The sequence below is a fragment of the Mobula hypostoma genome, chromosome 11 (genome assembly GCF_963921235.1).
Source record: "Mobula hypostoma chromosome 11, sMobHyp1.1, whole genome shotgun sequence".
Taxonomy (NCBI): domain Eukaryota; kingdom Metazoa; phylum Chordata; class Chondrichthyes; order Myliobatiformes; family Myliobatidae; genus Mobula; species Mobula hypostoma.
The window spans coordinates 28,206,883-28,230,932 of record NC_086107.1 but is presented as its reverse complement, the minus strand read 5'-3'; the positions used below and the strand labels follow the sequence as shown (position 1 = coordinate 28,230,932).

At 38.0% G+C, this 24,050-nt stretch overlaps 2 protein-coding genes across 2 annotated transcripts in view; both read left to right on the top strand.

Annotated features, from left to right (window-relative positions):
* Positions 1 to 14,914, top strand: part of api5 (apoptosis inhibitor 5) — a 57,788-nt gene extending 42,874 nt beyond the window's left edge. The window contains exons 11-14 of the mRNA XM_063061791.1: positions 3,364 to 3,420; positions 4,867 to 4,943; positions 7,303 to 7,436; positions 7,933 to 14,914. Of these exons, the coding sequence (XP_062917861.1) occupies positions 3,364 to 3,420; positions 4,867 to 4,943; positions 7,303 to 7,436; positions 7,933 to 8,012 (348 nt within the window). The 3' untranslated portion in view covers positions 8,013 to 14,914. The remainder of the gene's footprint in view (positions 1 to 3,363; positions 3,421 to 4,866; positions 4,944 to 7,302; positions 7,437 to 7,932) is intronic.
* A 6,223-nt stretch (positions 14,915 to 21,137) lies between these two features.
* The window catches only part of ttc17 (tetratricopeptide repeat domain 17), an 86,008-nt gene continuing 83,095 nt past the window's right edge, over positions 21,138 to 24,050 (top strand). Inside the window, exon 1 of the mRNA XM_063061790.1 lies at positions 21,138 to 21,446. Within this exon, the coding sequence (XP_062917860.1) occupies positions 21,306 to 21,446 (141 nt within the window). The 5' untranslated portion in view covers positions 21,138 to 21,305. The remainder of the gene's footprint in view (positions 21,447 to 24,050) is intronic.

Sequence of the window (24,050 nt, the reverse complement as noted above, 5' to 3'; positions counted from 1 at the left end):
CACATCCCATTCCCATTCTGACATGTCTATCCACGGCCTCCTCTACTGTAAAGATGAAGCCACACTCAGGTTGGAGGAACAACACCTTATATTCCGTCTGGGTAGCCTCCAACCTGATGGCATGAACATTGACTTCTCTAACTTCCGCTAGGCCCCACCTCCCCCTCGTACCCCATCTGTTACTCTTTTTAATGCACACATTCTTTCTCTCACTCTCCTTTTTCTCCCTCTGTCCCTCTGAATATACCTCTTGCCCATCCTCTGGGTCACCCCCCCCCCCCGTCTTTCTTCCCGGACCTCCTGTCCCATGATCCTCTCGTATCCCCTTCTGCCTATCACCTGTCCAGCTCTCGGCTCCATCCCTCCCCCTCCTGTCTTCTCCTATCATTTTGCATCTCCCCCTCCCCCTCCAGCTTTCAAATCCCTTACTCACTCTTCCTTCAGTTAGTCCTGACGAAAGGTCTCGGCCTGAAACGTCGACTGCGCCTCTTCCTATAGATGCTGCCTGGCCTGCTGCGTTCACCAGCAACTTTGATGTATGTTGCTTGAATTTCCAGCATCTGCAGAATTCCTGTTGTTTATGTATGTACAGTGTAGTTTTACTTTGCAGAATCTGGAAGATTTAGCCAAAACTGATTTGTAGGGGGAAAAAATCGACACGTACACGCATGTACACACACATGCCCATGCAAGGCTTCATGGTCATGGTAGTCTTTCTCGGGGTAAACACAAGTTTAAAGCGGGCTCCTTCTGTTGTAAAAGTGAAAATCCTCTCTGGATTTCTTTCCGTTAGCGAAAACAGGTACTGATGTAGATCTTCCATAAAAACGAACTTTTGTAAAGCGGGGGACACCTGTATTCCTAGATGTATGTATGGATTGTAATCCTGGAGAATGTTTTATACTTTTTTTTAAGTGATACAGCGCAGAATAGGCACTTTTGGCCCTTGAAACCACACCACGCCACCCCAGCAACCCCAGAAAATCCGTTTTTAACCTAATCACGGGATAATTTACAATGACCAGTTAAACTATCTGGTACGTCTTTGGACTGTGGAAGGAAACTGGAGTGCCCAGGGGGAAACCACACAACCCACAGGCGCGACGTACAGACTCCTTACAAAAGATGCCGGTATTGAACTCGGAACTCCGATGCCCCGAGCTGTAATAGCATTGTGTTAACCGCTACCCTATTAAGTGAGAATTCGTAAATCAGGAAGCATTGTCCGTTAATTTCAAACTTAAAAGGTCTTGCTGCACTCTAGAACTCGAAGCTTGATCAAGAAACCCGAATATTTAAAAGATATACTAACACATGATGAAGTACCATGTCGTGAACAATTAAATCTTTAATGAATAGCAAACATAATATACTTTTCAAGTGAAACAAATGAGATCCTGAGAGATCTTGCTTAACAAATTCAGGGGTTCACAGAAAAACCCTTAATTGTACTTTACATGTCTTTATTGAACACATTGTTTAATCGTTTACAGTCCAGGCTGTATGTGCACCCTTGTATTTAATAACTGGTAGAACCACCTTTAGCAGCAATAACCGCCACCAAATGTTCCTGTAGCTACAGATCAGACTTACGCAATGGCAAGGAGGAACTTTAGACCATTTCCTCCATACAAAACTGTTTGTTGATCAATATAGCATGAACAGCCCTCCAAGTCATGCCACAGCATCACAATTGGATTAAGGTTTGGACTCTGACTTGACCATTCCAAAACAGATATTCTTCTTTTTAAACCTTTCTGTTGTTGGTTTACTTTGGTGCTTCTGATCAATGTCTTGTTGCATCATCCAACCTCTCGTAGGCTTCATGTGACGGACTGCAACCTTGACATTCTCCTGTAAAATGTCTTGATAGAATTTTGAATTCATTGTTTCCTCAACGATTGCAAGCTGTCCAAGCCCTGAGACAGCAAAGCAACCCCAAATCATGATTCTCCTTCACCGTGCTTCGCAGTTGGGATGAGGTGTTGCTGTGCAGGGCCCTTTTTTCTCCAAACATAGCGGTGTCTATATTTGCCAGAAAGCTCAGCTTTTGTCTCATCTGTCCAATGAATGTTGTCCCATCTGTCCACAGAACATTATCTCAGAACCATTGTGGAACATTCAGATGGCCTTTTGCAAACGTGAGATGTGCAGCAATATTTTTTTTTGGAGAGTTTTCTCCATGGTGTCCCTTCCTTCCATGAACACCATTCTTGTTCAGTGTTTTTCTTGTAGTGGACACATAAGCAGAAACTTTAGCAAGTTCTAGCGATTTCTGCAGGTCTGTTGCCGTTACCTTTGGGTTCTTTTTCACCTCCTTCAGCATTGTACGTTGTTCTCTTGATATGATCTTTGCAGGATGCCCAACAGCAAAAGTAATGAATGTCCTCCATTTGTAGACAATTTCTCTTACTGTGGACTGATGACCACTCAGGTCTTTAGAAATGCTTATGTAGCATTTTCCAGCTTCACACATCTCTACAAATCTTCTAAGGTCTTCTGAAAGTTGCATGGTACACATAAACAGATCTCTTTTGAGGAGAGCAAGCTCTGTCATTAAACTGACTTTGTGTGTCTTTTATATAGGGCAGGGCACCTCTACAACCCACAACTCCAATCTTATCCCATTGTTTGGAACACCTGACTCCAAATAGCTTTCGTAGAAGGCATTAGCCCAGAGGTTCACATACTTTTTTGAAACTAGACTGTGATTGTTTAAATGTCATACTCAGCATTGGCAAGAAGTAATACAATTGTTTGTGTGTTATTAGTTTAGACAGATTGTGTTTGTCTATTATTGTGACTTAGATGACGATCAGACCAGATTTTATGAGTAATGTGGAAATCAGGTAAGTTTGAAGGGTTCACAAACTTTTTTTTCAACTGTATATTATCAGATAGGTTCCTAGAATGTAAGAATTTTGAAGGTCAAGAAAGTTGTCTTTGTGTTTTTGTTGTGCTTTTGGATGTAATTTCACTTACTATTACAACAGAGTTTACAGCACAGTTGTGTCAACAAGGTTGATGTTAGTTATGCTGCACTAAAACAATCTGTAGGATTTGTTAACATGGCTATGATTGTAAACAGTAAGTAAAATTGTAGCAGTAGGTGAATTGCACCCATAATGCACAACTAAATCACATAGGAGGCAGTTGCCTAATTATTACGAGTATTACTAATGGCTCCTAGATTTCATTAATTTCTCTCTGCTCTGTAACTATGCACTTCATTATGACAGAAATAAATTCAAAGGCATTCTAAAGATTCAATGGTGTTACAGTATAAATTCATAAAGAATATTTGTGTATTTGGAAATATGGTATGAAATCTCACTTTTATATGATATTGTTTCTATTCCACAGAACAAGATTAAGGTTGTTGCATTGAAGATAACCAATAACATTAATGTTCTTATCAAGGTAGTAATTTTTTTTCAACTATTGATTATAACTTTTCCCAGGATTGTTTGATTGTTATTTTGGAGTCACACATCTAAAGGTATATATAGCCTATCATCGATATCCTGCAGCCTGCCCTGGGTTGGAGGCCTGTTGCACATGTGAGTGGATGTTATTTACATGTAAGGCAATTGACAAGGGCCCCCATGAGAAGTTGTCAAGAAGATTCAGTCACTCAGCCTTCAAGATGAGGTAGTAAATTGAATTAGATATTGGCTTTGTGGGAGAAGCCAGAGAGTGGTAGTAGATGGTTGCCTCTCTGAATGGAGGCCTGTGGCTAGTGGGGTGCTGCAGGGATCGGTGCTGGGTCTGTTGTTTGTCATCTATATCAGTGATCTGGATGATAACCTGGTTAACTGGATCAACAAATTTGCAGATGACACCAAGATTGGGGGTGTAGTGAACAGTGAGGAAGACTTTCATGGCTTGCAGTGGGATCTGGGCCAGCTGGAAAAATGGGCTGAAAAATGGCAGAGAGAATTTAATGTAGTTAAATGCGAAGTATTGCACTTCAATAGCACTAATTAGGGTAAGTTTTACACAGTGAAAGATAGGGCAATGAGAAGTGCTGCAGAACAAAGGGATCTGGGAATACAGGTCCATAATTCACTGAAAGTGGTGTCACGGGTAGATAGGGTCATAAAGAAAGCTTTAGGCACATTGGTCTTCATAAATCAATGTATTGAGTACAGGAGATGGGATGTTATTATGTTGAAGTGGTATAAGACATTGCTGATTTCTAATTGGAGTATTATGTGCAGTTTTGATCACCTTCCTACAGGAAAGATGTAAATAAGGTTGAAAAAGTACAGAGAAAACATAGAAGGATGCTACCAGTTCTGTAGGACCTAAAAGTTATAAGGAAAGATGGAATAGGTTTGGACTTCATTCCTTGGAACATAGAGAGGAGATTTGACAGAGGTATATAAAATTATGCAGGATATTAATGGGTAAATGCAAGAAAGCTTTTTCCACTGAGGTTAGTGAGACTACAACTAGAAGTCATGGGTTAAGGGTGAAAGGTGAAAAGTTTAAGGGGAACATGAGGGGAAGTTTCTTCAGGTCAGAAGGACATGAAATTGTGGAACTGTGTGCCAGCACAAGTGGTACATACAGGCTCGATTTCAAAGTTTAAGAGAAGTTTGGATAGGTACATGGATGGTAGGGGTATGGAGGGCTCCGGTCCTGGTGCAGATCAATGGGCATAAGCAGTTTAAATGGTTCAGCATGGACTAGATAGACTGAAGGGCCTCTTTTTGTGATATATTTTTGTATGACTGATTCTGTTTAATATCTTGCTGTTTTCACTTTTGTACAGTTACAGTTAGCCTAATAGACTGGCTTAAAATTCTGTGTAAAGTAGATTGAATGTAAGCATTATATAATCTGTGTATTTCTTTTGTTTAGGATCTGTTCCATAATCCTCCCTCTTATAAAAGTACAGTCACCCTTTCTTGGAAGCCCGTACAAAAAGTTGAAGGGGGGTACGTTTAAATTCTACATATAGTTGTCGCATCTTATTTAGAAGCTAACCTCCAGTTTATATAAAAATCATTGATGTCTTGATCCACAACACTGATTGTTCCACATTTTAAGATTATAAGACACCCTGTTACACTTGTGATATTCACAAAATGAGGACCCTGGCCAAAAACTGAAAATTTGTTGTTTCTTGCTCATTCTATGTTTATTCTTTTTTTTTCCTCAACATAAATTCTTTAAGAGCAATTTTTTATTCTGCATCTCAGCTTTTGGTGTTGGTTTGCAAATTCTGTTCCTTGGCTTTTGGGGGTTGGGGTGGAGAGACTAATTTACACATACTAGTCAGATTTTACAGATTTGGTAATGCATTTAGGTTTTTACACAGTAGAACCCTAATTAAATGTTATTATATTGGAACATCTGCTATTTAACTTTACTTTCAAATCTTGGCATAAGCTTCTCCTGAATTGAATATGTTTGTCATTTATTGATGTGGTATGCCTACCCTTAAATTCATTTTTGCAAGCAAAATTGATTCCTCCATTAATTGCTTTTATGTCGGGAAGGGCCTTGCCAAAAATAAAATTCTTTTTGTTCTTTGACAGGCAATGGAACTTCACCCCCACTGAACTAACTATGAAAACACTTCTACATTTTGTGTTATTGTGATGTTCACAAAAATTCAAAAATATTCAAGAACTATTAAAAATTATTTTTAAACTTTCCTAATTTATTAAACTCTATGGTCAATTATATATTTATAGTATTATTGTTCAGTTACAATAATTCCATTTAAAGAGTAGAATTTCTGATATTTGGAGAAAGCCCACTGAGCACATTTTGTTGGATTAGAAGTATATCCATATTCAGCAGTGATTTTAAAACCTATGTGCATGCTGCATGTTTATTATGTTGTACGTACCAGAAAGTGTACATTCAAAAAAATAGTCAGTTGCACTTCTCCATTGGTGCTGCTTATTTCACTTATGTTGCAAGTAGTGTGCTCTCAGCTCAGCAGTTCCATGCATGTTCAATATGAATATCAATAATGATGCTCAAACATCATCCTAACATCGATTAATCTTTGTTTTTGTTGCACTCATTTGCTTACAGAAACATGTACCATAATATATTTATTGGCATGATGTCAAGCTTTCCAAATTGATACGTGACTAACTGAAGAGTACTATAGATGACTTGAGGACAATGTGAAAGGTTAAATTGTAAAAATGTCAGTGTATGAGATACCACATTTTAGGAGAAAAAAGTGAAGTGTGTAATTTAATTAAAACTTCAAACTTCTTGGTGCTGCAGAGTGATTTCAGGATTCAGATACCTAAATTAAAAATGGTAAAGTGAATGCTATCTTAAAACAGAGTTATAGGTTTTATGAACGGTGCATTCATTGGTTAACTGCAATCCATCTGGTGGGATTTTACATTTTATTTTTGTTCGCCCAAAAGTTTGCAGTAAGTTGAAGCATTTGGTGCAAATGAAACTTAATGATATAAGACAATAGTATGAAGCAAATAGTTTCATGCAAGATTCTTTCAAACAGATCTTTTAGCATGTCCATCTGATACTTCACTTCTCCTTTTGAGGGTCCTACTACATTAAGTAAGATAGTTCACACCTGTACAAGAAAACAGCAAATTTGATTTAATCTGACTTGCACAAGGATTTTTTTTTAATAAAAGATCCCTATGCCAACAGATCCATTTTTGATAGTTATAAACTACATTGAATCAATCAGGGCTATTTTTTTGCTCTTCCCACTCCCCCCATCCCCTGTGCACAAAATTTAACAGTATATGGATTCAGACAGAATTGTTATAGGCATTTACAGCAAGTAGGACTGAATTGGTTTAGTGATGTTTTTCCCCATTAATTGATAAAAGTAATTTTGGCCCTAACTCTTTGTGAAAATTTATGATTGTTGCTGAAAACAATAATTCTGGGTTGTTAAGTCAATTAGAACAATTAGCATGCTTTTCTGGTGCTTGTTCTGGCTGATCTAATATGTTTTCTACATTGTGGTGTGTAGAAGTGATTTTACCATGCTTGGAATTTAGTTTGTATATTTATATAATTCACAATAATGTTAGTAGTTATCTCAGCCAGTATCTTTTTTATCTTGCATTTGGTATTATTAGTTTGCCACTCTGAGTATAAACACAGACAAAACCATTTAACTTGCTTTTGGTTTAAGATCTTGCTTTTGAATTGCACAAGATGGAGCCATGGGTAAATATTAGATATAAGTAGCTGAAAGGGAATATAGCCAATAACAGTTGAGCACTAAGTTTTGATTTAATATTTATTGTTTACTTAAAAGAATATGAACTATGATTATTTTAATAGGCAAAAACGAATGTCTGAGGAAAACACTTCATCCCCTCCCAAGAAACAGCCTCCAGCACAAAAGCGAGATACCAGGCAAATCTACAACCCGCCTAGTGGCAAATACAGTGGTAATCTTGGTAACTTCTCTTATGGTAAGCATTATCAAGGAAATTATAGATTTGAGTTCCTCTGTTCAACGCTCATAGCAGTGCAGTTGATTGGAGCTGAGCAATGTCTTATTCCAGAGAGGATGTGGCGCTCCACATTTGAAAAGGAAAGGAATCACTATGTGGTATTCGTTTACCACTTAGAAACTGAATCAAAGCAACATTTATTAGATTTGGGGTTTGTTGTCTTCCCTGAATTTGTTCATGAACTAGGTGAAGGAAGGAAATAAATTGAAAATGAGTCTATTCTTAAGAGGTGGTGGAGCAAAGAATTTGTGACTTTGAAGGAGTTCATTTGGGAAACAAGAAGTTCAATGGGATTAGTATAACTTTAAATGCAGGAACAAGTTTAGTTCTGTAGTACATTTTGCATTCAAATTATTTTACAAGTATATAATTACAGAAATGAAGCAATGTATCTTTGAAGTTATTAAAGTTGCAAGAGGATATTAAAATACATACTAATTTTCTTTCTTTACAGAACAAAGAGGTGGTTTCCGTGGAGGCAGAGGTCGAGGCTGGGGTGGACGAGGAAATCGTAGCAGGGGGCGCCTCTATTAGAAATAAAGATTCCTTCACCATTGCGTATTGTGCAGTGATTACTATGTACTATATTCTTGGGATTGCTACAGAGCACCTGCAAGAACTGCGAGTAGTCTTCAAAGGAGAATTCTGTATTTAAGGCCTAATTTCTAAAAGATCTTTGTACAATTCAATCTTTTGTTTATATTTTGGTATGTGAAGCTGTTTTTTTCCAAAACTACATTCTGAAAGTACTTTTTAATTTCCTTAGTTTATACAGCTCTTCAGATATTTGCAGTTATAGACTGGAAGAAAGTTTCAAAAAAAAAAGCAGCAGTGTTTGACATTCCAAAGTCAATCTTTCTAAAGCACCATGGTAAAAATTAAAATGTAGTAGAAAAAAATTGGTGAATATTACTCATTTGATACTATCAAATGATTTATTCACGTGCTTGTGCCCCAGCAATGTGATGTGCGACTGGATTTAGGTCAGACTTAAAATATTATGATCCATGACCAACTGTAGGAGCTTCCAAGATATTTTGGCGTATTTTCCAAATGAAAATATGCCACCAGAAGAAAATAGCATTACCATAAAATTTATGCACAAAGAGAATAGCAGCACTGGTAATTAAACTTTTTAATCCCATTCAGCAAACTTTTACACCAATCAAAGCAGATGGGCAATCTGCTCTAATGAGTAATTTCTGGGTCTCAGTGGTATTTTATAGAGAAACTCATGGGTCTTGAGTCTTTTCCAGCTGATGCTTTACCAGTGCCCACTAATTTTCCAGCGAAGACTAAGGGATTCAGTTGTCAAAATTGCAGATAGAAATACCCATATTTATATAGTGTCTGTTATATACAGTACTTGTTATATACAGTACTTGAGACAAGTTAAAACTCTAAGGAGGCATCTCGCGCTCAGCTCAGTGTATCCCATTCAGTAAACAATAAGACACTATACCTATGGATGAATAACACATTACAGGTTGTGATAAACTTGCTCATGTTATGTGCATTGTTTATAATTTGTTCCATTTTGGTCTGTACAGATCTACTTAGTGTTTATAGAGTTCTGCTGCATTTTAGAACATTTGTTAAAATAATTTGATTCTATACTTTATTGTTCATCTCCGTGGCCAGCCTTGATATCAAATATCTCATTGTGCCTTTGTACAATGGGCTTCATTTTGATGTCAGAATACAACTGCGATGATAAGTATTTGCTGAACTATATCCATCACTTTTCGAGTATGTATTCCTGCCCGTAATAAATCAGTAGTCAACAACCTCCATGTTTAATGTTTTAGCTGGTCACCTTCTAAATTTAAAATTGATTTTGAAGGTCATTATGCTCTTGGACTTGAATCTGTTGAGTAATTGCTTACTATATGACTACAGGTACTTGTGAACAAAATTATGCAGCAGTAACTTGATCCTTTATTAATATATTTCTGTTGGAGCTTTAAAATATAAAGTAGAGCTTACTACAGTACTAGACTAGCTATACATTTTTAGGAATCAGTAGACCTGAGCACAATATCTTAACACCAGTTAAATGCTAAAGAAATACTACTTACAGCAGTACTTGCAACCCATACTGGCCTTGAAAATGTCTGTTCTGAATTACTGTAGAACTTGTATATATTCTTCAGTGCCAAAATTTGGGAAGATGTCTTCATTGAATACACAAACTTTTTGAGGCTTTAGTGGAAATGTTAATTGTTTATAAAATTTGAATAATGAGCTAACCATCCTAAATGGCAAAAACAAAATGGTGTTGAGAGTATGGTTCCGATAAGTATATTAGTGATTTAAAAAAAAATACAAAATGCCAATGCTAAGTAGTTCAAAATATTTTAGCAATGCTGATCTGTTTGGATTGCTGTTTAACTACCAAGACCTTAAATTTACCATTGTGCAAATTAATATATTAAGGGTGTATTTTGGAAGCTTGCTTTTGGAAGTTAATGAATACTTATGCAGTGAATGTCAGCATGCAGTGAATATTGGCATGCACAATCTTTATGTATTCATTTTTTGAAATCCAGTCTTTGTACTGTCTTTCCTTGGTAGAAGTGAATTAATGCAGTAAATATGAAGGCATGTGGGGAAAGATTTTTTTTCTCTTTTGTAAGTTGTACAGTTGCATCTATTTTTTTTTTGTCTTTGGTCTGCATATAACAGTGCCAGAGCATTTTTTTTTAAAGTTGTGCAAAAGGTTCTGGTTGTCCTTGTGCAGAAGTTTTATTTCAATACTTGGATTTAAAATTTCTAAAATGTATTAGAAAAGCTGTAACTGCACGTGACTTTTATAGAGGCGTCTGTACATATTGAGAGAATGCTTTTTTAGGTGTTTGCTGGTTTTATTAATGTCATTGCAGCTTCTGTTGAGAAGTGCAACAGTTTGCAGCATAGTTTTCTTTCCATAGAAGGAAGAGTCAGTCCACCCTTTTTGGAATATATGTTTTATATGGTAATGGTGCACACCGAGTAATATTTTTGTATTGTGCATCTATATCAGTTAGTAAACAATGAAGAAAAATAACTACATTGTCAACAGTTTTTCAATAACATAACCAATATCTATTGAACAGATTTAAATATTTTTATAGGGCTATTTCAATCTTGTGTACAGATGCGCAGTTTTTCAGATTTTTAAAACAAGTGTTGAGAGCAGCACTGAGTGGCAGGAATTGCAAGAACTCTTGATGTGGTCAATCTCAAAAGTTAACATGTAATTAAGAATATCACCATAAAATAAATATTAGAACATGCAGCATCAAAATTTAGTTATTTTTCACTAGCTGAATGGAAAAGAAATTTGCCTGCCTAGCTGCAAAATAGCCCTGGAAATCAAAGTTGTGTGTGTGCACTGGGAAGGGAATTATAATTTCTAGATGTGAAGATAGATTTGTTAAAATGCTGATACATAACAAACTGTATTAGAAGTTTGGAGAGCAAACTGTTCCCTTTGTGATTTTTCAAAAATATATTGGCAGTGCGTCTGCTCAACGGGAATTAATGTTCTTGTTCTTTGTTTTTGTTCTATTTAACTCACAATTTATTTAAAAATGCCAGACTGCCTTCTCAGTACCTACAATGGGATGGCAGTGTTGTAGAAGAGTGAAATAATTTACCAGTACAAAGGACGACCTATTATTGGTTGTGCCTTTTATTATAAAAACAGAAATGTTGAATTATGGGGGAATCATCTGGGATTTCCTGACATAGCAACAGTCCTGTGTGCTTTAAAGATATCTGAATTATCCTTTCTGCTTGGGTAATTTGTAACCAGGATTGAAAAATAGCTTGCTCCCTACGATTGAGGGATTTATTGGAATATTCCATACCAGAAGTGATATGGCCCAATTACATTTTGAAATGTTAATGCATGTAATTTCTGGAGGATTATGAAGTGGAGAGAATAGTATCTCTAAAGATTTAATGGTCCATTTCTATATTTATTTAATGGTAAAACTTGTAAGTAAATTGTTCATTGCTAACTAATGCGGTCTCTTAAATGATTCCAGAATTTTGACAGGCAAAACTGGAAAATTTAACTTTTTCCTGTCAAGATTTTATTGCTTTTCTTTTGTTCATACCTTTGCAACTTGATATCAGCATTGTAGCTGTTGGAATTGACATTTAGTGTTCTAACATCTTCCTTAGGTGTGTTAGTAACAGATCTTGAACTATGGATGTGATCTGACTAAAAAGAATTATACTGTATCTTCCTTTAACTTGTATTCCTAAGATTCTGGATTCCATTTTCAAGATTCTGTTGACTTTGGTTGTCAGCTGTACTATATAGGTGAGACATTATCAATAATCAAGACTTGTGTCTCAACACTTGTGTCTCAACACCCATTTCTATTTTAACTATTGTGTGTGGCGTAATTTTCTTTCTTTCTCTGAATAATATTTCAGTTCTATCACATTAAATTCTACTTATTATTTTCCTGTGTATTTACCATTTGACCCAGTGAGTAAGGACATCACCGGTATTGACATTAATTGCTCATCCATGATGACCTTTAAAAATGATAGTGAGCCTCTGCAGTATGCCTGATATTCCCAAAGGTCTTTTAAGTATAGAGTTTGAATTTTTAGACCCCACCTGTTGCGTCCATTTAAAATAAATACTGTGACTCGGGGAACCTACAGATAATGACATTCTCAGAACTGATTTCTAAGGTGATTTTATGAATATTCTACCAATTTTGGTCTCAGATGAAAACCTTACTGAACTGAAAATCATTATTGTAAATTGGAAAAATTCTCCAAATCCTAAAGTAATCTACTTACCTTGCAGCATGTCCTAAATCAAGCAAATACTAGTGTGGCAATTTGCATAATCCATGGCAATGTGCATTGTTCCCACCAGCTTGCATTTTCCTGTGCTTGGAGATAAAAATACTTCCAACAGTTAACAAATGTGAAAATTCAAAATTCAAGTGATTTTCATTTTCATTATTTGAGACAATAGCAAATAATTTTTTGAAATTACAGTTCTCTCCATGGATCAACATGATTGATCAGAAAAGTTATTTGTTTTGCACTTTCCTTACAATTTTCCCTGAAATCTCACACCATTTTGACCATGTATCAACAGCCTTTTTCAATGTCAGTTCTTGCTTCAAATTTCAGTTCAAAAAATGTCAAGGAGCTTGGGCAGGTACAATGTTCTCACTAAACCAATACTCACAGATATGTTATCGCACAGATCTTCAATTTTACAATTGAAAGAAAACTAGTATGTTTCTAATTTTAAACAGGATGTGCTTGCAATTTCCTGGCTTCTCAACACTGGGTTATTTTCTGTTTCAGTACTTGAAATGTCTGTTGTATGGTGCACCATTATTGTTTTCTTTTCCAACCATTTAACTTCATTGGTATTTCATTTCCTATGTAGAATTACTCATTTTGACTTTTCCAGGATAATACATTATGCATATCTTGCAGAAAATCATGTGTATTTTCCTGTTTTTTTTTTGCCAGTCTGTTGTATATGTTTGGTTCTCACTTCACTATTGCAACTTTTTTTCCTTCTGGATTTTTAATGCATTTCTGCATTTCAGAGATTCAAAGGTTCAAGTTTAATGTCAGAGAAATGTATACAATATACATCCTGAAATGTTTTTTCTCTGCAAAACATCTACGAAAACAGAAGTGCCCCAAAGAATGAACGACGGTTAAATGTGAGAACCCCAAAGTACCCCCCCCATGCGTAAGCGGCAGCGAGCAACAATCCCCCCTCCCCCCAACCGGCAAACATAAACGAGCATCAGTATAATCAAACAAATGCCTTTTATTTTCCTCCTTTTGAAGATCTTTTCTCATTCATTCTTTCAATTTTCAATTCACTTTTGTAGAATATTACAGCAGAGGAACAAGCCCTCGGGTGCACAAAGTATTTGCCTACATGTACGTGGTTTATTCTCCATCCCCTATCGGTTCATCTGCCTGCCTAAATGCCCTTTAAACATACTATTGTCTCTGCTTCCACCGCTTTTCCTGGTTGTGTGTTCCCTATGCAGTGTGACTAACCCATGCTTGTACTTGTTGATCATTTATATGAATATTGTTCCTTAAACATATTTGCTGATTCTGTGTAGCCTTATCAATCAGCTTGCTTTTAGTTGGTGTAACCCAGTTCAAAGTAGTAAACCACAAAATGAAGTTCAGAAATTCCAGTGACAATTCAGCCCTTGCTAACTTATTTGGGTGATGCAATTTTTTTTCTTTTTGGCTTTGGGCCCATTTGTGGATACTGGACAGAAATCACACTCATTCATGATTTACATTCACAAACCCATAAACCTGATGCAGTGAGAGGCTGTAAAGTGAATGCATACATAATAAATGTTAAAAGGGAGAGTTGAAATTAGAAAGGAACACCTGAGAGCAAAAAAAAACCTAAGTAAGAAATTAATTGAATCACTAAAATTGAGTTTTCAATGTGGTATTTACAAACAAAAGATAAAGGCATAAAAGTGAAATTACAGGAAAATCTCATGGTGAATATTTGCATTTAGGAGTAGCCTGTGTAAAAATTTCCAGAGTAGGTGAACAGTGAAGGGATGTGGAAAGGAATGAGAAATTTTGTGCAGATTTGAAAACAGGCTACCAAAATTTTGCTATGAAAATTGGGAGATATTTTACACCCCCCTTGCAATTGTACATTTGACAGTGATAAATTTGAGTGACCAATTCATGTTCTTCAAAATACTTCAGTGCACTAGTAATTATTTTAATAAAATATTAAGCACATTCAGCTAATCATTGTATTTATTTTTAATTTGTTCAAGGTTACTGTTTATTTTACATCATAACTTTATTCCATTGAAACATGAGCAGGACATCAAACAATTGTAAATTATCTGTAGTTTGCTGTCTTGGTTAAAATAGTTCTGAAATTTTGGAGCTTTAAATCCTCTAGAAAAAAAAATTGTATAGGAAATATAGTTGAAAGTAGTTGTTCCATGGTTGGGAGGTTCATATTGTGTGGAGTGTAATATTCTATGCAATGTGCAATTTAATTATCTATGTACAATAAACCATGTATCTCTTGATATATTAAAATTGCGTTTGCACACATTCACTCTATGAAATTTGTCATTTTATCAAGGTTAACCAAAACAACAAGCATAGACCTCCATCTTTATGATAGACAGCTACTGGGGAAAAATGTCTTATAGTAATTACACTTGCTTGACACTGGTGACAATATAGAATTATATCTTTGCTCCACCTCTACAGAAACTCGTTTGTTCAAAACAACTTTTTCATACTGTTAATGCTGATGTATAAACAATTCTGCATTCATAAGATTTGAAAATGTCTACTGGTTGCTGTGTAATTCTTATGTTCAGATTAAACTGTAATTTCCTGTTCAAGCATCTTTTTTCCAAAAATGTCCAAGATCTCCAACTGTTGCGTTTGCATTTTGGAACCAAAAATCAAACAGCATCTGCTGTTCCTCTCTAGTGCTTTATTATAATAGTGCTACAATTTTATGTTCTATTTGTCCAAATCCTTCTCTGGTTAAATGTCTTAAGCCCTTCTCTGTTAGATTTTTTTTTCCCTGACTTCATGTCACATGCAAAGCAACTTTCCTATTTATCTGTCCTGACTAGGCCAACCCTTGAAATAATCCTCATCTGTCCCCGATCCTGGGACTCTTGTTCCCACCCGTCTCTGCTTCTATCTTTATTGCCATTTTAGTAACAGTATCTTACATTGAATGTGGGGGGTCATACATGTAGAATAAGTAGGAAAATTGATTATTTTCAGATGATGGAATTTTGGAAGAGATTGGTAGTTTGTCCTAGCAGTCTCCGCACAGCCAGAGAAATGGACCAAATCTTAGCTGGTATTCAAGATGTAACTTAGAGGTAAGTAATTTAACAGCTAACAGTGATACTGTCTGAGATTTCCTGGACTGGTGGTTTTTGTGGAAATTACACAAAAAAAAGTTGCTAGAGGTCATTAATGCAGAGAGTGGACTACACACCTTAATCTTTCAATTGGTCAAAAAATCTCAGCATGGGAGAGAAGTGTCAATGATACCTGATATACCTGGTTGAATATTTTGATCACTAAAAGATATAGATGGTGCCTTCAAGAAGATTTTTATTTAAGTTTATTTTATTAAATTATCCCTAATTTGCCCCTGCTGGTGAGGCGATGGGGGAATGTATTCAAAATAGATTATGACTGGTATCTTGTAGGCATCTGTAGTGGGAGACATTAGTCATTAATCACAAGCCCTCCATCTTTCCCACCCACCTTGTTTCACCTATCACTTTGCAGATCTCCTCTTCTTCCACCACCATTTTATTCTGGCATCTTTATCCCTTCCTTTTCAGCCCTGATGGTCTCAGCCCAAAACAGCGACCACTTATTTTTTAATCATAACTTCCTAGTTCTACATCCTCCCTGGAGAGGAAACACTCCCTATGTATCCAGAGCAATACACAAGATGCTGGAGGAACTCAGCATCCATGGAAATGAATGCATCAAGTGGTGAGGGTAAATGTTGGTCTTTCAAAAGATGAAATTGGGAAATTAACAGTAACTAAACAACTTCACGAAGAGATGCTAGGAATTCTAATAAATACTAAGAGGCTATAGAGATCGATAACTTTCATATCCATCATTAGAGGAAAAGAAGCTAGCAAACAAGGTTAAAAACTTAACTAGAATTGTGGAAGTTACTGCCTACTGGGGCCTTGAAGTGGCCACCAATACTGGGGGAAAATGACTATTTTGCGTGCTGGAAAACTAAATTGAAAATGCAGCAGGTAGCAGGTCAGACCACATCTGTAAGAAGAACTACTAACATTTCAGGTTGGAGACCCTTCATCTGATAATTAGATGAGTGGCCTGTAATCAATCAAAATTTCCTGGATTTTGGAAATGGTAGGATTGGAAAAGTGCAATTCAGGAAAGATGCAAGGCAATTTGCCCAATATTTTTGGTATATCACTTAGACCTAAAACATATGAACCAGTAAAATGTATTTGATTTCCAGAATGCATTTAATAAGCTGCATTATAAGACACTTATGGTTTAAAGAGTTCATGGGATTAGGCTAGTTTAAAAAAGCTGGAATAATTTTTTTTTGCAATTAACGGTTGGTAATTTGCAAACTGCCACAACTAAGTATGTACTGCAAAAAGAGGAAGAAATAATGAGGTATTCATGAGTTCACTGTCTATTCAGAAAATTGATGGCAGAGGGGAAGAATGTATTCCTGTTTCAGGCTCCTGTATCACCACCTTAATGGTGGCAATGAAAAGAAAGTATGTCCAAGGGTGATGGGGGTCCTTAATGATGAGTGCTGCCATTTAAGGTTCCTTGATGCTGTGGAGACTAATGCCCATAATGGAGCTAGCCAAGTCCACTTCCTGCAGCTTTTTCTGATCCATTACAGTGGCCCCTCCATACCAGATGGTGATGCAACTGGTTAGAATGATCTCCACGGTGCACCTAGGAATCTGTGAGTCTTTGGTGACATACCAATTCTCCTCAAACTCCTAAAGAAATATAGCCATTACCACCTTTATGATTGCATCAGTATGTTGGACCCAGGCTAGACCTTCAGAGATGTTGACACCCAGGAACTTGGAACTACTAATCCCTCAATAAGGACTGGTGTGTGTTCCCTCCACATCCCCTTCCTAAAGTTCATAATCAATTCCTTGGTCATATTGACATTGAGTGCAGGGTTGTTGCAACACCACTCAACAAGCTGATCTGTCTCGCTCCTGTATGCCTCCTCTTTACCATCTGATATTTGCCAACAATAGTGTCATTAGCAGATCACAGCTGGCATTTGTGCTGTGCCTAGCCGTACAATCGTGGGTGTGGAGAGAGTAGAGTAGTGAGCTAAGCATACATCCTTGAGATATGCAATGTTGATTGTCAGCAAGATGTTACTTTTGATCCTTGCAGACTGCTCTCCTGGTGAGGAAGTCGCGTATCCATTTGTAGAGACCCAGGTTTTGGAGCTTGTTGATTAGAACTGAGGGTATGATTGTGTTGAACACAGTGTAATCAATAAACAGCAGCCTGACATGTGTATTACTATACACATTATAAAATGTGGTCTTCATTTAAGTCACAATAATAGACAGACACAATCTGCCTCAACTAATAACATCCAAACAATTGTACTACTTGCCAATGCTGAGTACACCATTTAAACAATCACAGTCTAGGTTCAAAAAAAATGCATTGGAATCAGGTGTTCCAGTCAACGAGATGAGATTGGAGGTTCGGTTGTGTGATATAAATGTATGTATATAAATTGTGTGTGGCACTGTCAGGTTACTGACAGAGTGTGCTCTTAAGAAAGATCTGTTTATGTGCACCATGCCTCAATCACAACAACTTTAGAAGACCTTAGAAAAATTGCAGAGATGTACGAACCTGGTAAAGGCTACAAAAGCATTTCTAAAGACCTGAGTGTTCATCAGTCCACAGTAAGAGAAATTGTCTGCAAATGGGAGAAATTCAGTACTGGGTTGCTGTTGGGCATCCTGTAGAGATCACACCAAGAGCACAACATGCGATGCTGAGGAGGTGAAAAAGAACTGAAGGGCAAAAGCCAAAGACCTGCAGAAATCTCTAAAATTCGCTGAAGTCTCTGCTTATGTGTCCTCTACAAGAAACGTTCTGAACAAGAATGAGGTTCATAGAAGGACACCACAAAGGAAACAACTGCTCTCTAAAAAAGCATTGCTGCACATCTCCAGTTTGCAAACTATCACCTGGATGTTCCACAATGCTTTTGGGACAATGTTCTGTGGACAAATGAGCAAAAATTGAACTTTCTGGTAGAAATATACACCGCTATGTTTGGAGGGAAAAGGGCACTGCACACCAATACCAAAACCTCATCACAACTATGAAGCATGGTGGAAGGAGCATCATGGTTTGGGACTGTTTGCTGCATCAGGGCAGATTGTAATCATTAAGGGAATACTGAATTCAAAATTGGATCAAGACATTATACAGAAGAATGTCAGGGTTGTGGTCCATCACCTGAAGCTTAATAAAAGTTGGATGATGTAACGACAATGATCCAAAATATAAATCAACAACAGAATGGTTTAATAAGAAAATCTGTATTTTGGAATGACCAAGTAAGAGTCCAAACCTTATCCCAATTGAGATGCTGTGGCATGACCCAAAGACGGCTGCTCATGCAAGGTATCCCAGAAATATTAATGAACTGAAACAGTTTTATTTGAAGGAATAGTCTAAAATTCCTCTTTGCTGTTGTGCAAGTCTGATCAGCAGCTACAGAAAACGCTTGGTAGAGGTTATTGTTACTAAAGAGGTTCTGCCAGTTATTAAATACAAGGATTCACATACTTATTCCAGCCTGGACTGTGAATGATTAAACAATATATTCAATAAAGACATGAGAAGTACAATTGTTTGTGCTATTAGTTTAGGGAGGTTGTGTTTGACTATTATTGTAACTTAGATGAAGACCAGACCACGTTTTATGAGCAATTAATGCAGAAAACCAGATAATTGCAAAGGGTTCACAAACTTTTTCTTGCAACTGTAGGGCCTTGCTTTGATAAAGGTTGATTCTATCTATGACCAACCTTTCCAAGCACTTCATCACTGTATATGTGAGTGCCACTGGGTGAAAGTCATTGAGGCAGATCACCATGCTCTTCTTTGGTACTGGCATGATTGTTGCGCTTTTGAAGCAGGTGGACAATAGTGAAGAGTTTGAAGATGTCCTTGACCGCTCCTACTAGTTGGTTGGCACAGGTCTTCACAGCCCCTCCAACTACACCATCTGGGCCTGACGCCTTGCAAGGGTTCGCCTTGAAAGATGTTCTAACATCAGCCTTTGAAACAGAGTTAACAGGGCCATCAGATACCGCAGGGATTCACACAGGTGTAGTTTTATTTTAACTTCCTTTCAAAGCCCAAATAAAAAGTGTGGAACTCATCTAGAAGTGAAGCAGGACAGCCATTCATGTTAGATTTCATTCTGTATGAAGTAATGGTTGGCAAACCCTGCCAAGGCTGATGTACCTACATCAATTTCTGTCTCAAACCTCGATCAGAATTGTTTTTCTTTCCTCTGTAGGTCATACCTGGATATCTTGTATTGTTCTAGACCACCAGTCTTGATTGCCACAGATTTAGCCCCCAGCAGACAATGAATCTCTTGGTTCATCCACGGCTTTCGGTTTGGGTATGTTCACGATGGCGCATTCTCATCCACACAGGTCCTGATAAAATTGGTGACAACTCTGGCATATTCAATCAAATTTTACAATAAGTACCTGAATTCTGTCCAGTCCACTGACTGTAAGCATTCCTCTGCCTCTCTTGACCATACCTTGGTTCTCCCCAATCACGCTGTGGTCTTTAGTCTGTGCCTTTATGATTATGAGGACACACAGTCCCCTTTCATTGTCATTTAGTAATGCATGCATTAAGAAATGATAAAATGTTGGTAGTAGAAGGGCAGAGTGTGGACGTGAGATGGCACAGTAAGCATTCTTGATAGTGGTATATCAGTGGTCAAGTGTGTTAGCTCCTCTGCTTCCACAGGTGATATGTCAGTGGTAGTTGTTCAGAGTCTCAGAGTGCGCAGTTTCGTGTCTGCTAATTATTTTGCTCAGCTCATCCAGTGCCTGCCTGACAATGGCCTTAGGTGGAATATATATTACCAGGATGAAGGTGGAAAACCCTCGACAGATAAAATGGATAACAGATGTCCATTTTATCCACCGCTAGATGTTGCAGGTCGGGTGAGCAGGACTGAGACAGAACTATTATGTTTCGTGCACCACGATCAGTTCATCATAAAGCATACGCCACCTCTAACTTTAAAAAATTGAGCCATCTTGCCTTTGAGGAGCGCTGCATCAGAAATTGCAGGTGTGAGCCATATCTCCAGAGATTGTATATTTGCCAGTAGGATTGTCAGGAGTGAAAGCCTCCGTGTTTCAATCGTACCTATAAATCGGCGCGGTAGCCCCCATTTCCGTCTTTTTAAGAGGAACTGCACTCACGACCCAAGTCCGCCATCTGAAGTTCATCGATTTTGAGTAAGCGATAGATTATTTTAACGCCTTAAAATTGTACTGTATACTGCAGTATCCATGGCTGTGACTAGATTTCAATGGAAATATTTAGTAGTCAAAAATGAAAAGATTTGATTATTCCTATCCGAGCTTCACGCAAAGAGTCGTCATAATTCTCTGCCCTTACATTTCTGAGAGTTGAACCGGTGATAACAGGCACTCCAATACCCTGGAAAGATGCCATCAAGACCGCCTTTTTAACATTCAACCAAAACAATATCAACTTCTCTCCCAGGTCAAATCCCAACACTAATGCCATACTGGAGAAGCTGGATAGGTTGCGACCTTCGCGTGCCCTGCACCAGATTTAAACAGCCACTATTCCGAGCTCCGCCGCGGGAATAGCGAGTGGACAGCAGAAAAGATTCGCGAACATTGTCAATGTTTCCGTGCAAAAAAATGCATCATGCTCCCTCTCCTGCGCGCTCTATCCCAGGTTCAGAAATGCATTGAAAACCTTGGGCCTACACAAAGTCCTATTGGGATGGCAGAAGCGCACTCGTCCTGCACATCAGACACTACCTGTCCCGCCTGCCTCCTCTACCGCCGAGGCAGTGTTTCATCCTCCATCCCGGCAGATTGCCAGGGAGGCGACAGCTCCCTCTTCTGCCCCGCACAATGATGGAGGGGTTTCCGACGTAGGGTGATGCACTTCCGGTTCGTAGGGAGGGCGTTTGAAAGGTGGGAGCTCTGATTAAACATGGCGATGTGTAGTGAGGAGGAACACGGTGGCTGCTGTCACCGCCGACGCCTCTTGCTAGCGGTCCTTCTGTCGGCTTTGAGAACCTCGTTGGGCACTACGCACTGGATTGTAACTGAGGATGGGAAGATTCAGCAGCAGGTGGGGCGTTGGTGAATGGGATTGTTGTCGGGGGATGGGGTTTATGGCTGGTCAGGCGGGCGTTGTGCCGGCAAGGCAGGCATGCTATCGGTTTGCTGGCTGTAAAAGTTTGCGGACGGACTGAGATCTCCGAGGCCAGTGGGATTTTATTCTGGGTCGGGAGGGAAAGATTTCGTAATGTAACCAGTTTTCCAGCCTATCCCACGGTTTCGGTCTTTGATCCATAGGAACGCGAGTCACTCGATAGATGACGAGTTTTCACGGTTGTATTATGACGAGCAGCGTCTGAATCTCGGTACCCTCCTCCCCTCGCCACCTCCGCTCAAACAAAAACACATGAAATTGAAGTGGCGCCTTAAGCCGCTCTGCTATGCACTAAAATCATGGGCGATCTTTCATTTCAGAATGACTTTTTCTGTGTTAATTCAATACCCCCTGAATACACTGAGCTTCCTCAGCCCTCCTTCTTAGAAGATTTTTGAAACTCTACCCGCTGAGTTCTTCCAGTGTTTCTTGTTTGTAACCGACTGAGTGAAAGAATTCCTTTACACCTGTCCTGAACGTACCCTCATTCTTCGAGACTTCGACCCCTGGTTTTGTGCCCTACCAGCAGAGGGAAACATTATACCTGCATGTGGAGTTCTCAAGTATGTTAAAGGCTTCATTGTCATCATACTCACTCTCCTAAACCGGATGTCAACCATTCCAAGAGTCAAGCTAGTGAACATTGGTGGACCCTCTTTATCCCAAATATCTCCTTATTTCGATAGAGACGGGACCCGTAGACAATATTCTAGATGTGCCCTCATGGCAGGGGGATGTTTCTACTCCTGTACTCGGATCTCCACAATAAAGAATAAACTATTGAGGGTATTCACTTTTGTACAGGTTAACAGTTGTCATGGTGTATTTTTTGGAATTGCCCAGAGTATATGCACAGAAAAAATTAAGACAGGTTATTCCTCACAATTACACCCTTGAGGATTTAACTGAAAATGCACAAATCTGTATTAGTAGAATGTATAAGCACATACAGCAAACAGTATTGATTATGACCAAATACCTGTGTGGCACATGGAAGGAAATCTGCTATCCTTGCCTCATCTGACTCATGCATGACGACGGACTTGGCAGTGTGATTTTGAATTCCCCATTCAGAATTTCCAGCTTGTGACGAAAAATTTATTAACTAAGCAGTAGCAGTTTAATGCAATATATAATCTATCTGGTCTCTGCCATCTGATCCAACACATTCTCTGTCTAATTCATCCTGCTTCAACCCTACACCTTGCCTTGCCATTGTATCAGTTGCAGGAGGGGTGCCCTATCCACTTTGCTTGAGATCTGGACAGCGTTTGGTAAATTGATTTGTCATTATTGCATGTACCAAGTTGAGGTGAAAAACTTTATTTTGCGTACCATCTTACATCACAACATTACATTAAGGTAGCACAAGGGTAAGTAATGACAGAATATTGAATAACGTAAGAGGTTGCTGCCAGGGCTGAAAATTACACCTCAGCTTTTATCTTGTGGAATCATGGGTGAGCTTGAAATTTATTACATATTCCTAATTGCCCCTGAGCAAACCTGGCAGTTCAGGGTCAGACGGATTATTTGGTCTGCAAGCAGGCAAAAGCCAGATCGGGTGATGGTTACAGATTTCCATTCCTGTGTGTTGTGGGTTACCAGGCCTTATTAAAAATGTATTTATTTTATGATTTGTTTTGGAATCTATATAGTCATGCAAAACTTAATAGGAAGCATTAAATGAGTACTCTGCAATTTGTCTCTCTGAACTTTTGGCTGCACTTATTCAACTTCTGGAGCAATTCTTAGAAAGTGCATCATCATTTACACTAAATTGAACATGCAAGTGCTATCATGTAGCTAGAAATATAATTATTTGGTGTTTTACAATATGTGTACTTTGAGTTTTCAAATGATTTGCACTTAATTTAGAAAAGGATATGATTAAGTTTAGGGACTTTTCTAATTAAAATCATCTTAAATTTGTTGTTTTGATTTGATTAAGCAATATGGTCTCGTATGTTGTAATATGTTCAAATGTTGTAATACTTGCCAATGTTCATTCCTCTACTTGGATTCAAGAAATAAAATACTTAGTTGGTATGTCATTTCCTTAACAGATCAGGTTATATATGTACCTGCATGAGAATTATGCATGGCAGTTTTGCTTGAAACTTTGGCAGTTGGAACAATAGGCTATTAAATTAACATTTCAAATAATTGTTTTGCATGCAACTTGCCAGGAAGGCAGACTACCATTCCGTATTGATTCTTCACCAATATTATTTATTTTTTGAACAAGTCCACCTTGTTCACTTGCAAAATTAGGTTTAATATCACTGACATATGTTGTGAAATTTGTTCTGAGTAAAGCTGTCTGGAATCTGATCAGTCTTAATGTGATCTGTGTCTGCATTGTTTAAGTTATTACCTTTGTGCACATGAATCAACTACATGCCCACAACTGCTTTTAGAGAGGAAGTGTTTTGATTTTAAAACAAGAGTTGCTAGGCTATCACTCTTGGAAGTCATTCAGATCGTTTGATGTTTTAGTGCTGTGGTATTTTGCACGTT